Source organism: Marmota marmota, unplaced genomic scaffold (assembly GCF_001458135.2).
Source record: "Marmota marmota marmota unplaced genomic scaffold, marMar, whole genome shotgun sequence".
In the NCBI taxonomy this organism is placed as follows: domain Eukaryota; kingdom Metazoa; phylum Chordata; class Mammalia; order Rodentia; family Sciuridae; genus Marmota; species Marmota marmota.
This window is the reverse complement of record NW_025999842.1, coordinates 3428521-3440630: the sequence shown is the minus strand read 5'-3', so window position 1 is coordinate 3440630 and position 12110 is coordinate 3428521. Positions and strand designations below refer to the sequence as shown.

Here is a 12110-nt window from a genome sequence, read left to right as displayed (position 1 = left end):
GAAAAAGAAAGAAAGAAAGAAAGAAAGAAAGAAAGAAAGAAAGAAAGAGAAAGAAAGAAAGAAAGAAAGAAAGAAAGAAAGAAAGAAAGAAAGAAAGAGGGAGCGAGCGAAGGAAGGAAGGAAGGAAGGAAGGAAGGAAAGAGTGGGGATAGGGATGTTGCTCAGTGGTGAATGGTTGCCTCGCATGCGCAAGTTCCTGTGTTTGATCCCCAGCCCAGGAAAAAAAAAAGCATAATACTAAGAAATTACTAAATGCAAATGTCAAATTATGAATGTTAATAAATGGCTGACAAGTTTCAAAACAGATAATTCTTTTTCAAGACAAAAAGTTACAACAAAACCAAAACAATACAGCAGCACAGTTTCTTCCAAGGCAAGGATGTGAGTTAATGGCCACACAGTGGTAAAACTGGGCTCTGTGGTTGGGATCAACTGATTCACTGAAAGTATTTTAAGTAGAAGATCATGAATAACCACATCATCCTGGTTTCTGTTAAAAAAGTAGTATGTTAGCAGAATGTCAAATTCTTAACAGTTTTTGATTAGAGCTATATCTGCAAGACCTGGCAGGTAGTAGGTGCTTGATAAATATTTGTTCACTAAATGACTAAACAAATAAGCACACATAGCTGCTTCAATAAAGTTTTTTTTAATATGCAAAAAAAAAAAGTTACCTACTTAAAGGAATTTATAGGAAAAAAATCTACCAATGTCAGAATTCAAAGACAGACAACAGAAGAAGGGCAGCGGGGAGAAGTAATGTGCAACAGCAGTCTGATGGAGTAGGTCTTTGATAACTACTCCTCTGCAGTAGTGTTGAAGCAGTAGAGAAGCCTTTCCCAGAGCTGCGGCATCTGAGACACAGAGGCAAAAGAGTGTCCAAGGGGGTAGTCTCCAGAAATAAGTAAGGTTAACAGAGGGCAGGTTACAACCCAAACAAAAACACACTTGTACAATAAAGAAAATTAGGGTCTTTCAGAAAACAAAAGTCTACCAATACATTCAGCACAGGTTCTCCTTTGCACTGTCTAAAGTTTGGTATAGACCTATGCATCAGCACTTCCTCCTCAGATGCTTCTTGGAAACTCCAACATTTAGCACACTGTCTGACACGTCCATTGAAGCATGATGAATAGGTGGCATCCATGACATCGTGTGGTATTAATCACACTGTGAAATGGGAAGACGCAGTGGGCCATTCCAGACACTGTAGCTCCACTGGGTGGTATGTTCTCCGGGCAGCCTCCAGGATCCCCACCACTCCCACCGGGACCTGGGCCAGCCCTTGTTTCTTCAGGCAGCGCCTGATGCTCTAAGGACTTCTAACAGTACCTTGGTGCACGAGTTAAAGTCAACATTCGAGGCTTGCTTTGCTTCTCTCATAATTCAGGAGTATGTTAAGGACGCAGATCAGGAAGAAATTCAAACTGGTGTTGATCGATGTATCCAGAAGTTGCTGGGTATTTCAAGACAGACAGAATGCTTTTTTCTACAAAAACAGATTGCAACTGGGGATATAGCTCAGTTGGTAGATGCTCAAGGCTCTGGGTTCTAATCCTCAGCACCACCAAAAAATAAAAATTAAAAAAAAAAAAGGCAGGTTGTAGTTGTTGGAAATCAGAGTAAGTTATCAAAGATGATGTCTAAGAATTAAGGAATGAATTGTAGTGGAAAGATGCGCTGGAGAAGAAGCACTTGACAAAGCTGAGGCATTGGCAGCAGGTGCTGGAGGACATCAATGTGCAGCACAAAAAGCCAGCTGAATTCCCTCAGGGCTCCTTGGCCCACCTGGAGCAGGTGTCTGCCAATATCACTGCACCTCTGAAGCAGACCTGAGAGGGGTCTGTTCCACAAGGTAGGCCCCTGCAGACAGTTTTGCCAAACTTCCCTCTGCGTGGACACACATTTTGAGAAAAACTATTTGCTAGAGAATGAGTTGATGTTAATTTTGTTTCCACCTAAAAATTTCCCTGAATTTTTATGAGCTGTTAATTACTTGAGTATTTTATAAAATGCCTATAGCTTGGTAAACAAAGTGAGGTTAGGTTCTTTTTTTTTTTTTATTTTGATCTGTGGCAAAGTTTAGACTACTAGTTTGATGACACAGATTCCTGCTTTTCTTTTTTGCTTGTTTTTAATTTTTGTATGACTTTATGTTTTTTTTTTACAGTTGTTAATTTGTTATGATCTAGTTTGGTTGTAGGCCTTTCATGATAACTACTCGTCCATGGTAAGTGTAGAAAAATATGTACATTTGTTGTCACAAAACTTGAACTACCTCAAGAAGAGAAATCTAATGCAACATTTGTAATGTTTCCAGAACATTAAAGAGTGTAGATACTTTGTAAATGAATCAGAAAAAGGGTTAAAATAAGGTAGGTTTGAGTAGTAATATTATAGTAGATCCTTAAATTGATGCTGCCTTGTACTGGGTTAAATTTATGTTCTGGGTGGTGTTACTGTTCTGAGGGATGCTGTATTAGGACTTGATGTGCATCTAGATGCCTTGCAGAAAAGAATGGGTGTGAGTGACAAAACAGACCCTGTCTCCCTAGCATGACAGCTGAGACACAAATGAAGTATGAGGAGTCAAACCTTGGTCTCATTCTTTTTGTTTTGAGTTTTGTTTAGTTTGCTTGTGTTTTTGTTTTACTTATGGGGAAAAAGTCAGTTTGCATGAAGGAAGATTCTTGCTCATGGATTTGATTCCAAGGGACTAGGGCCTTGGGGTCAAAGGTGACTGACAGAGTAATCCCCAGCTACTTCACGTCCAGAGAGAACAGGGAGCGTCTCCATCAGGGAAGGTATTTTGTCCTCTTATTGGAGGACGTTTTCCTTTCTGTTTTACAAATCTCTTATTAGATTACCCTTCACCCAGAACAAACACTCCACTGTCTTCTGAATAGTCAGCAGGTTTGTGGCTCAGTGTCTTGGTTCACCTTGTCCTCTCCAGCCCTGAAGATCCCTCCCCATGCATCTCAATATCCACTCATGTTCTTGGCCTTGGCCTGGTCCACAAAGCCTCCACTTCATTTCAGGGCACAGGGCCTTTTGTTCCTTCCACTGTCCTTGCTAGGTACTCACTTATGGGTTAGTGAATAGCATCTGTTTCTATGGCCCTTGCTGCATTGTACACCCATGGAAATTAGGCATTACTCCCCTTGAATATACAAAGAGCACATATTTTATGACACTTTGTACATACTTATTAGGCATTTAATCTGTGTGCTGTGTGGATGATATTTGGCTTGTGGAACTACGACCTGTGATTACCAGCCTGAGGCTAGCTGATGCCCTTAGTTGGAATATATAGGTGAAAACTTTTTTAAAAATATTTTTAGTTGTAGAGGGACACAATACCTTTATTTTATTTATTTAGTTTTTTTTTATATGGACTGGGGAATTGAACCGAGTGCCTCATGTGTGCTAGGCAAGCATTCTACCACTGAACCACAACCCCAGCCCACGTCAAAACATTTTGAAGTTATTTTTACTCATATTATAAGGGTTTAATCTGGTCATGTCATGCCAATTAAAAGCTCTGATTGGCAGCTTGAGATTTCTTGATTAAAAACCTAAATAAATTAAGTTTGAAGCAGCCTTTCAATGATAAAGGTGTTTTGGGTGAAAAGATTGGAAACTGTGCTACTTGGTGCTTAATGAAAATGTTTTGAATTAGTATATGTAAGAGTTACTGTCATTTCTTTATTAATTCAGAAATTATCTGTCAAATAAATAAAACCTTTCAATACTAGAAAAATGGGAAGATGACTAAGAAACTGCCTATTTTTCCCAATAAAACTTCTTCCAGCCCTCCAGATACCCTGTTTTCCAAAACTCACTTTCTATTTGCCAGGTATCTACCTTTATCTCATTCTAATTCCTACTAAGGGTGTTGGAATGGCTACCCCAAGTAGGATAACATGTTGTACTAACCTACTAAACTGTAAATGAAGGGGCTAAGGATAAGTTCTGTGGTACAGTGCTTGCCTAGCATGCCTGAGACCACCTAGATTTAATCCCCAGTACCCAAACAAACCAAAACTGCAAATGAAAGCTCTATAAATATAATTGCCTCTTAAAGTTCCAGTATATATGGCATATCTACGAAAAGGAAGAAAGTAGCGAGTACTTGAGGGGAATAGGGTCACCTAAATCCAAAATTAAGAGGATCTACACTTTAAAGTTGAAGAATTATGGCTGGGGTCCCAAGGTTACCCCATATCAGAGCATCAGGTAATTTTTGCATGATGCCATGGGACATCCCTTCCTTTTGCTGGCTTTATTCTCTGCTCCATCTTTAAAATACATACCTGCTGGTTATCTGCAATATGAATCTCTCCTCTGGGCTTCTGACTTCTATATCCAGCAATCATCAATTCTCTACTTGCTGTCTTGGGCTTTTCTAACTCAAAGACAAAACCAAACTCTAGATTGCTGCTCCCAATACCAGTCTTTCCCATATTAGCAAACAACACTAGCCTCCACCCAGGTGCCCAAGCTGTAAACCCAGGGGCATCCTTAATGTCTTCATTGAACCCATCAAATCCTACTTCCAAGTAAATGACTTAATCTAGCACTGTTATGTTGGGAGCAGTGACTGAATTATGGGTCTTGAACTGTCCTGTGACAGTGGTGATACCTCTCTTGGGAACTCTCAGTGGGAAGGTAGAGACTGCTCAGTTGCTATGGTGACATTCTGTTCAATAGGAGGTTTTGTACCAGCCATGGAGCTATTCAGTTCTCGACCTTGAGGTTCAGATGCCAGGTGTTCAGGTATAGAAAGTTCTGGGTGGAGAAAGCTGATAATTATAATCAGGCTGCTGGTACTCATGACCTTGGTTCTGCTTACTTTGAAGAACTTTCTCACAATAAATCCTTTTGATGTTTACATCTATATAATAAATGGGCTGAGCATATTATGTATCACTACCTCCCTACCAAGGAGTAGTCAACCCCTGAGACCCAGCTTTTTCTCTATTTATGTGTCTGTTTTTTTCCCATCCCCTCACCACCGGGTCAGGGAACCTGAATTAATTAATGGCCCTGAAGGTCACAGCACTTTATAGCCTATGTCCAGAATTACCACCTTTTTCCTCTTCCAGAAAACTGTCTCGTCACTTATACTGCTTTTACCCCTTCAAATCATTCCCCAAAGATCTGTTACAATAAGAATCCTAAAAAGCAAACCAGATCACATTACTCCTGTGCTCAAAGCCCTACAAAGACTTCTGACCACACTCCTTGTCATGTCCTCAAGGCCCTGCTTGATACCATCCATGTCCACCTCTCCAGTTCCATTTTTAACCACTGTCCCCACAGATCCCCACTGAAGAGTTCTCTCAGTTCTACCACCTAACCTCCCTTCCACCTCAGGACCGTCACACATTGGAGACCCCTCCAGCTGGCAGGCACTTCACACCTCTTTGGATATTCTTTTCATAGGGATCCTTTGAAGCCTTGCCAGGTCTCTATTATTCATCTTTTTAGAGAAAATGCCTTGAATTATTTCCTTCAAGTAACTTATTAAGAACATTTCCTAAGCTCACATGCTCACCCACTCTTTCTCTCTCTCCCACCAAAAAAATGTGCTTCTTCTCTGGCATTTGCCACTTGTATCAATGATATCACCACTTTACCATCTTTCCAGGTTCTCAGGCTAAAAATATTTCATACCCCTTCCCTAGGTCCCCCCAGGTAAAACAGTGACAAACCTGGTCATATCGTCAAGACATACAACCCACTAGCACCATCCAAGCACAATTACATCCTCTTTTACAGACAACAACAATATCTGATCTTTCAGCCTCCTTACTTCCCATTCATTAGTTGACTCTATAAACTTTCCTAATAATGTAACACAAGCACATTAAAAGTCACTTTTTTGCCCAGGGGGGAAAAAATGGTCTTCCACAGCCCAGCAAAACTTGAGTCCAAATTAATGCACCCATCATAACATGGGGTACATTGAAGATAGGCAATCTGTCCCCCCCACCAACCTTTAGACTGAACTTTCAAAGTTCCATTTACTCATTCAAATTTATTTCTTAATCCTTCTGTTTTTCCTGCAAATAAACTCACTACCTCCCCATTCCTCACATAAACACGATGCTTTCTCATTTATCTTTACTTACATTATTCTGCTCCCTATAAACTCTAATCCTGGAAAGAAGACCTTCATCCCCACAACACAGGGCTATCCAGTCTCCACCTGATCTTGGAGAGACCTGTCCACCTCAACCTGTTCAAGACACCCCCTCTAATTGGTTTTCTCAGTCACCACAACACAAGCTCACCAGACTCATCTTCCGGAAAAAACACTTTCCCCCTGGTCTTTGCAGAGATGATTCTTTGTCAAAGCTCACTGTGTAGCTTAAATGTCACCTACTCAGAGTCCACCCTGACCACCAATTAATTAAGCAGTCTATTTTATATGTTAAGAGAAAACCAACGAATAATAAAAATAAAGAAAGTATTTGCATCAGACATGGTGGCACATGCCTGCAATCCTGGTGGCTCAGGAGGCTGAAGCAGAAGAATTGCAAGTTCAAGGCCAGTCTCAGCAACTCAGGCCCTAAGCAACATAGTGAGAGCTGTCTCAAAATAAAAAATAAAAAGAAAGTGAAAATATGGCTCAGTGGTAAAGCGTCCCTGGATTCAATCTTTAGTATCAAAAAAGAAAAACCAAAGAAAAGGATTTGCAACATATATAAAAGGCAAAAAGTTATTATCTTCATTAATATCTTAATTACACAAAATTTTAATACATAAGGCTAAAATGTAGGCTTTGGAGTCAGGCACACTGGGCTTCATGCTCAGGCCCTGCTATTTACCAGACTTGGGAAGGCCACTAACATCTCTGAGCCTCAACTTTCTCACCTGTAAAAAGAGCAAAATACTGTGTAACTCACAAGGTTATTATGAGGATTATGGACTGATCGCCCTCACAACACCTGGAAAGAGTAGTTACTCAATAATGACAGAAAGTATTAATGTTGGTAGAAAAATACTAAGGGCACAAGTTTTTTTTAAATATTTTTTTAGTTGTAGATGGACACAATAGCTTTATTTATCTTTATGTGATGTTGAGGGTCAAACCCAGTGCCTCACCAGTGCTAGGCAAGTGCTCTACCAGTGAGCCACAACCCCAGCTCCTAAGAGCATAATTTTTAAAATGTGAAAAAAATCACAGAACATTCAATTCACAGAGAAAATAAATCTAGTGAACAAATACATGGGGAAATATTTCCAAATAGAAATTAAACAGATGCAAATTAAAACAAAGTGCAGTTAGCACAAAATCTGAATATAGTGTATATGTGTGTGTACCTGTGAATTTAGCATTAACACCTAATAAACTCTTATACATTCTTATATTTGAAACAATATAATAGTCTTATAAAGATGGGGTATAACCCAGTCATTTAAAAATCTATTAAGCATTCATATTTTAGGGTTAGAAATCTCACCCCTGGGGCTCTATACTGAAGAAATAATCTCAGAAACATAAAAATCATATACAAGAAATGCTTAAATTTATACTATTTATAACATTGCAAAACTGTAACAATAAAAAGCACAATGGTAATTACTGTTTCCATTTACTGAATACTTAGTTATCAAATATCATGTTAAGTATTTTATAAATATCATCTTATGTAAGCCTCCTAACTGCCTTGTGAAGTAGATATAATTATTAACCTCTTATAAAGAAACTGAGATTCCCCCATTCCCCACCCCCCCAGTACTGGGGATGAAATCCAGGGGCATTCTCCCACTGAACTACATCTCCAGCCCTTTTTATTTTTATTGAGATGGTGTCTCACTAAGTTGTGATCCTCCTACCTTTGCTTTTCAAGTTGCTGGGATTACAGGCATGCATTACAACACCCAGCAAGAAACTGAGGCTTAAAGGGGATAAGTGATGACCTCAAAGTCACAGGTGGCAGGGACAAAACAAACTTAGGATAAGCTGATTCTAACTTTTGAATTATAGTATCTCTATGGTACATATCCTCTAAATTCTAAAGAAGTTTATAATGACTATATGTTCTTATGTACCCTTATGTGAAAAGCTTCTGATTAAATAAAGCAAATTGTATTTATATGAAGATGACAATTATGGAAAATACACTAAGCTGGAAGGATGCACCCAAATGTTAGCAATATTTACTGAAGTGAATGGTGAAATAACTTTTTACTTTTCTTCTTTTATTTTTTTTTTCTTTTGGTACCAGAAGAACTAAGGGGCACTCAACCACTGAGTCACATCCCCAGTCCGTTTTTATATTTTTTTTTTAGAGACAGGGTCCCACTGAGTTGCTTAGTGCCTCACTGTTGCTGAGGCTAGCTTTGAACTCACAATCTTCCTGTCTCAGCCTCTGGCACAGCTGGGATTATAGGTGTGCTCCACCACACCTGGCAACCCTTTACTTTCCTATTATGTAAATTATATGTAATGTGCTTGTATTATTTTTATAAAAACATACAAATGTGACAGCACTAAGATGTTAATTATTTCACAACTGTGGAAAGGGGATTAAGAAGACTTATGCCCTACTTCTCAAGCATTGCGTCAGAGTTTCTTTCTGTGAAGACAGAATTGAGGTTCATCCTGTTGGTGAAAAGCATTCGTATTCACCTTTATGGTATCTATCAACTGTTTCATAAAGCTGGGATACCCTCTTAGTAAATTCTTTCTATATGCATTTTAGTACCATGTTTACAATATTTACAATATCACCTCTAGAATCTGAATGATTAGATTCCAAAGCTGGAGCTGCCACCGACACGTTTTTGTCACCTTGGATAAACTATCTCAAGACTTCAGTTAATGAAACTGCAAAATGGGAATGAAAACATTACCTACCCTTTAAGTTTGTCCTAAGCATCAAATGAGATGACGAATGTAAATTTCTCAGTTCACTGCATCTCAGTGATAAGCACTCAATAAATTCTTATTCTTGCTGGGTGCAGTGATGCACACCTATAATCCTGGTGGCTCAAGAAGTTGAGACAGAGGATCACAAGTTCAAAGTCAGCCTCAGCAACTTGGTGGAGACCCTAAGCAACTTAGCAAGACACTGTCTCAAATCTAAAAATTTTAAAAAGAGGGTGGGGGACTGGAGATGTGGCTCAGTGATTAAGTGTCCCTGAGTTCAATCCCTGGTCCCAAATTAAAATTTTTAAAAAAAAATGTTAATATTTATTATTCACAAGTAAAGACATACTTCCAAAAATATCAGCCCTGTCACATAAAAAGTTATTAGACATGGGGCTGGGATTGTGGCTCACGGTAGAGCACTCGCCTAACACGGGCGGGACCCGGGTTCGATTCTCAGCACCACATAAAAATAAAGGCATTGTGTTTGTGTCCATCTACAAAAAAGATTTTCTCTCTCTCTCTCTCTCTCTCTCTCAAAAAAAAAAAAAAAAGTCATTAGACATGAAAATGGAAAACATTTTCTTACAGTTTCCTGATATTCCAATGACAGACACTGGATCTTTAGGAAATTACATAAAATTTTCAAAAAAAAAAAAATAGTAAAAGTTTTGCACAAAAGTCATACTATAAAGTATTTGCCAAAAACCCTTCCTATAGCTTCCACCTCCCAACACCTACATCAATTACTCTTCCTTAGCTAAGTGGCACCATGGCCCAGCACAAGGTTGGCACTACACTCAAACATTTTTTCTTTTTTTCTGGGAATGGGGATTAAATCCGGGAACTTGCACATACTAGACAAGCGCTCTACCACTGAGCTACATCCCCCAATCTTTTTTATTTTATTTTGAGACAGGGTTAGTAACTCGCCCAGACTGGCCTCAAACTTGCAATCCTTCTGCCTCAGCCTCCTGAAAAGCCTGGATTTTCCCGACTGAAGGAAGAACCTGTTCTGCAACCTTGGCAAAATCAAATCAGTTACAAGGTCTTATCTACCACGAGCAAAAGCCATAAATAAGTCTTTTAAATGCTGCTGCTGCCTAAAATGAGTGGCACCCAAGGCCCAGGCTGGGAAAGAAGGGACGACAGAGGACACAGGATTCCTTGGGCACCACCTCTCCACCTCAGGCGCTTGCAGAAGGTGGTATGCCCTCTTGCCCATCTCGCAGGTGCCCCGGGGCTGCGTCTCAAAAGCTTAGTAACAAAAACAGGGCGAGGAGTCAGACCCTGAGCCTGGGAGGGTGCTAGAGCTGGCGGGGTTTGAGCCCGAAAGGCAGGAAATCGGCCTACTGACACCCCCTCCTCGTGAGGAAGGCGGCCCTCCTCGTGAGCGCCCGCGGACCTGGGAGTCTGGGGCGGCGGGACTGACAGGGTGGCCCCCGACTCACCGTACTCGTGGGACTCCGGGTCCGGCTGGAAAGTGAAGTGAGCCACCTGCCGCGCCTGGGCCGCATCCTTCCTGGCCGAGGCCGGCTGCAGGAAGCTCCGCGCCACTGCATCACCTCGCCACCGCTGCCAGCGCCCCTCCGCCCCGGCAGCGCGGAGCCTCAGCAGCCGGCCTGCGGCCACCGCCACGACCGCCATCCCCGCTCGCCGCCCGGGTTAGCCGCTCGCTGCCGGCAGGGAGGGCGGAGACCCGAGGCGACTTCCACACTGGTCGGGCCGGAGGGGCGGACCCGAGAAACTGGCAAATCAGAGGTGGCATTTCGGAGGCGGGGACTTGACGACCCAGGCTACAGCTCCGAGTGCGCGTGCGGAAGGGCGGCCAGCGCGGGTGTCGGAGGCCGGTGAACGCCAATGAAAAGGGTCCTGGAGGCGGAGCCTTCCCGAAACCAGCTGTGCGAACCCGGGAGCAGGCTCCTCTGCACAGAGGAACACCTTCCCTGGATTTGTTCTTTTCTATTACCATTTGCAATGCCATTTCCAGTGACCTTTTCATTTTAAAATTAATACTTTATTGGGCTTGGATTGTAGCTCAGTGGTAGAGCGCTTGCCTAGCATATGTGAAGCCCTGGGCCCCATCCCAGCACCGACAGAAAGAGAAAGAGAGAAAGAAAATTAAAAGGTTTTTTTTTTTCTTTAAAATGTAGCCTTTTATTATTTTTATTATTTCTTCTTCGTCGTCTCTAGTATCTCATAAGTGATGATGGTAAGGTTACTGGTTAGCGTTGGTTATTGGTCTTCAGTTTCAGATCACTGATCAAAGCCTATGTTCTTAGGAAATACTTAATAAGCATATACAGATTTTTTTTTCTCAATGTTGGAGATCAAACCCACGGCCTTGCGCATTCTGGGCAAGCACTCTAAGCTACAAGCCCCAGCTCTCTATATATAGATTTTTATTGATTTTGGTTTTTCACATTTAGATGAGAGTGAAACATTTCATTCTAAAAATCCTATGAGTAAGAATTTGATAAATTTTAGTGCAGGTGCAGTGAATATTGCCTAACCATCTTACTCTAAATAGTTTTGGAACCTGAAGAATTTTAATCATTAATTTACATTTACGATAATCAACTTTGTACATTTTATTTTAAGAAAATCCAAGTGTTTATTTGTGTTCCTGAATTCACAAATGACAGCAAACCATGTTTGTCGTATTTGATTTTGTCTCCATCAGACATTCGATTTTGTTCACGCCTGGAATCCCAGGGGCTCAGGAGGCTGAGTCAGGAAGATAGAATTCAAAGCCAGTCTCAGAAGAAGTGAGAGGCTGAGCAACTTAGTGATACCCTTTTTCTAATTAAAATACAAAATAGGCTAGGGGTGTGGTTCAGTGGTCAAGTGTCCTTGAGTTCAATTGCAGGTATCCAATAAAAAAAGAAAAAAAAAGTCCCTCTTTATTCCTGGCTCACAACCCATCTTTAGTTTAGCAAGGAAGCAAGGGAAGAAAGAGAAGAAGTGGGGTGAGAGGAAGGGCTGAGAGATGGTTAATTGCCTGTTTTATGATTGGGATTGAGAAATAGAAATTAAGAGCTGCCAAGAAAAGAACCAGTATTTCCATTATTCATACTCCCACACTAAGCCCCAAATTTCAATATTTGGAGGGTTTTTTAATCTTGTCTTTTTATTAGTGTTCACTTCTGCTCTTTTAATTGGGTGGGGGTTGTAGTTTCATCATTATGTGCATGAAGGGTATTTTTATTTTAATGCAAGAGAAAGGTCA

The 12110-nt window shown here is 40.8% G+C and overlaps 1 protein-coding gene and 1 pseudogene across 3 annotated transcripts in view; one reads left to right on the top strand and one right to left on the bottom strand.

The window, feature by feature from the left end:
- The window catches only part of LOC107151379, a 3453-nt pseudogene extending 1617 nt beyond the window's left edge, over positions 1 to 1836 (top strand).
- Bckdhb (branched chain keto acid dehydrogenase E1 subunit beta) overlaps positions 1 to 10583 on the bottom strand; it is a 191474-nt gene extending 180891 nt beyond the window's left edge. For 2 of the 3 annotated variants that reach the window (XM_048801570.1, XM_048801617.1), the window contains exon 1: positions 10333 to 10578. In XM_048801570.1, coding sequence (XP_048657527.1) covers positions 10333 to 10528 — 196 coding nt within the window. In that variant the 5' untranslated portion in view covers positions 10529 to 10578. Of the gene's footprint in view, positions 1 to 10332 lie in introns of all 3 variants that reach the window. The other variant, XM_015498944.2, reaches the window with a different exon arrangement.
- Between the last annotated feature and the right edge of the window lie 1527 nt (positions 10584 to 12110).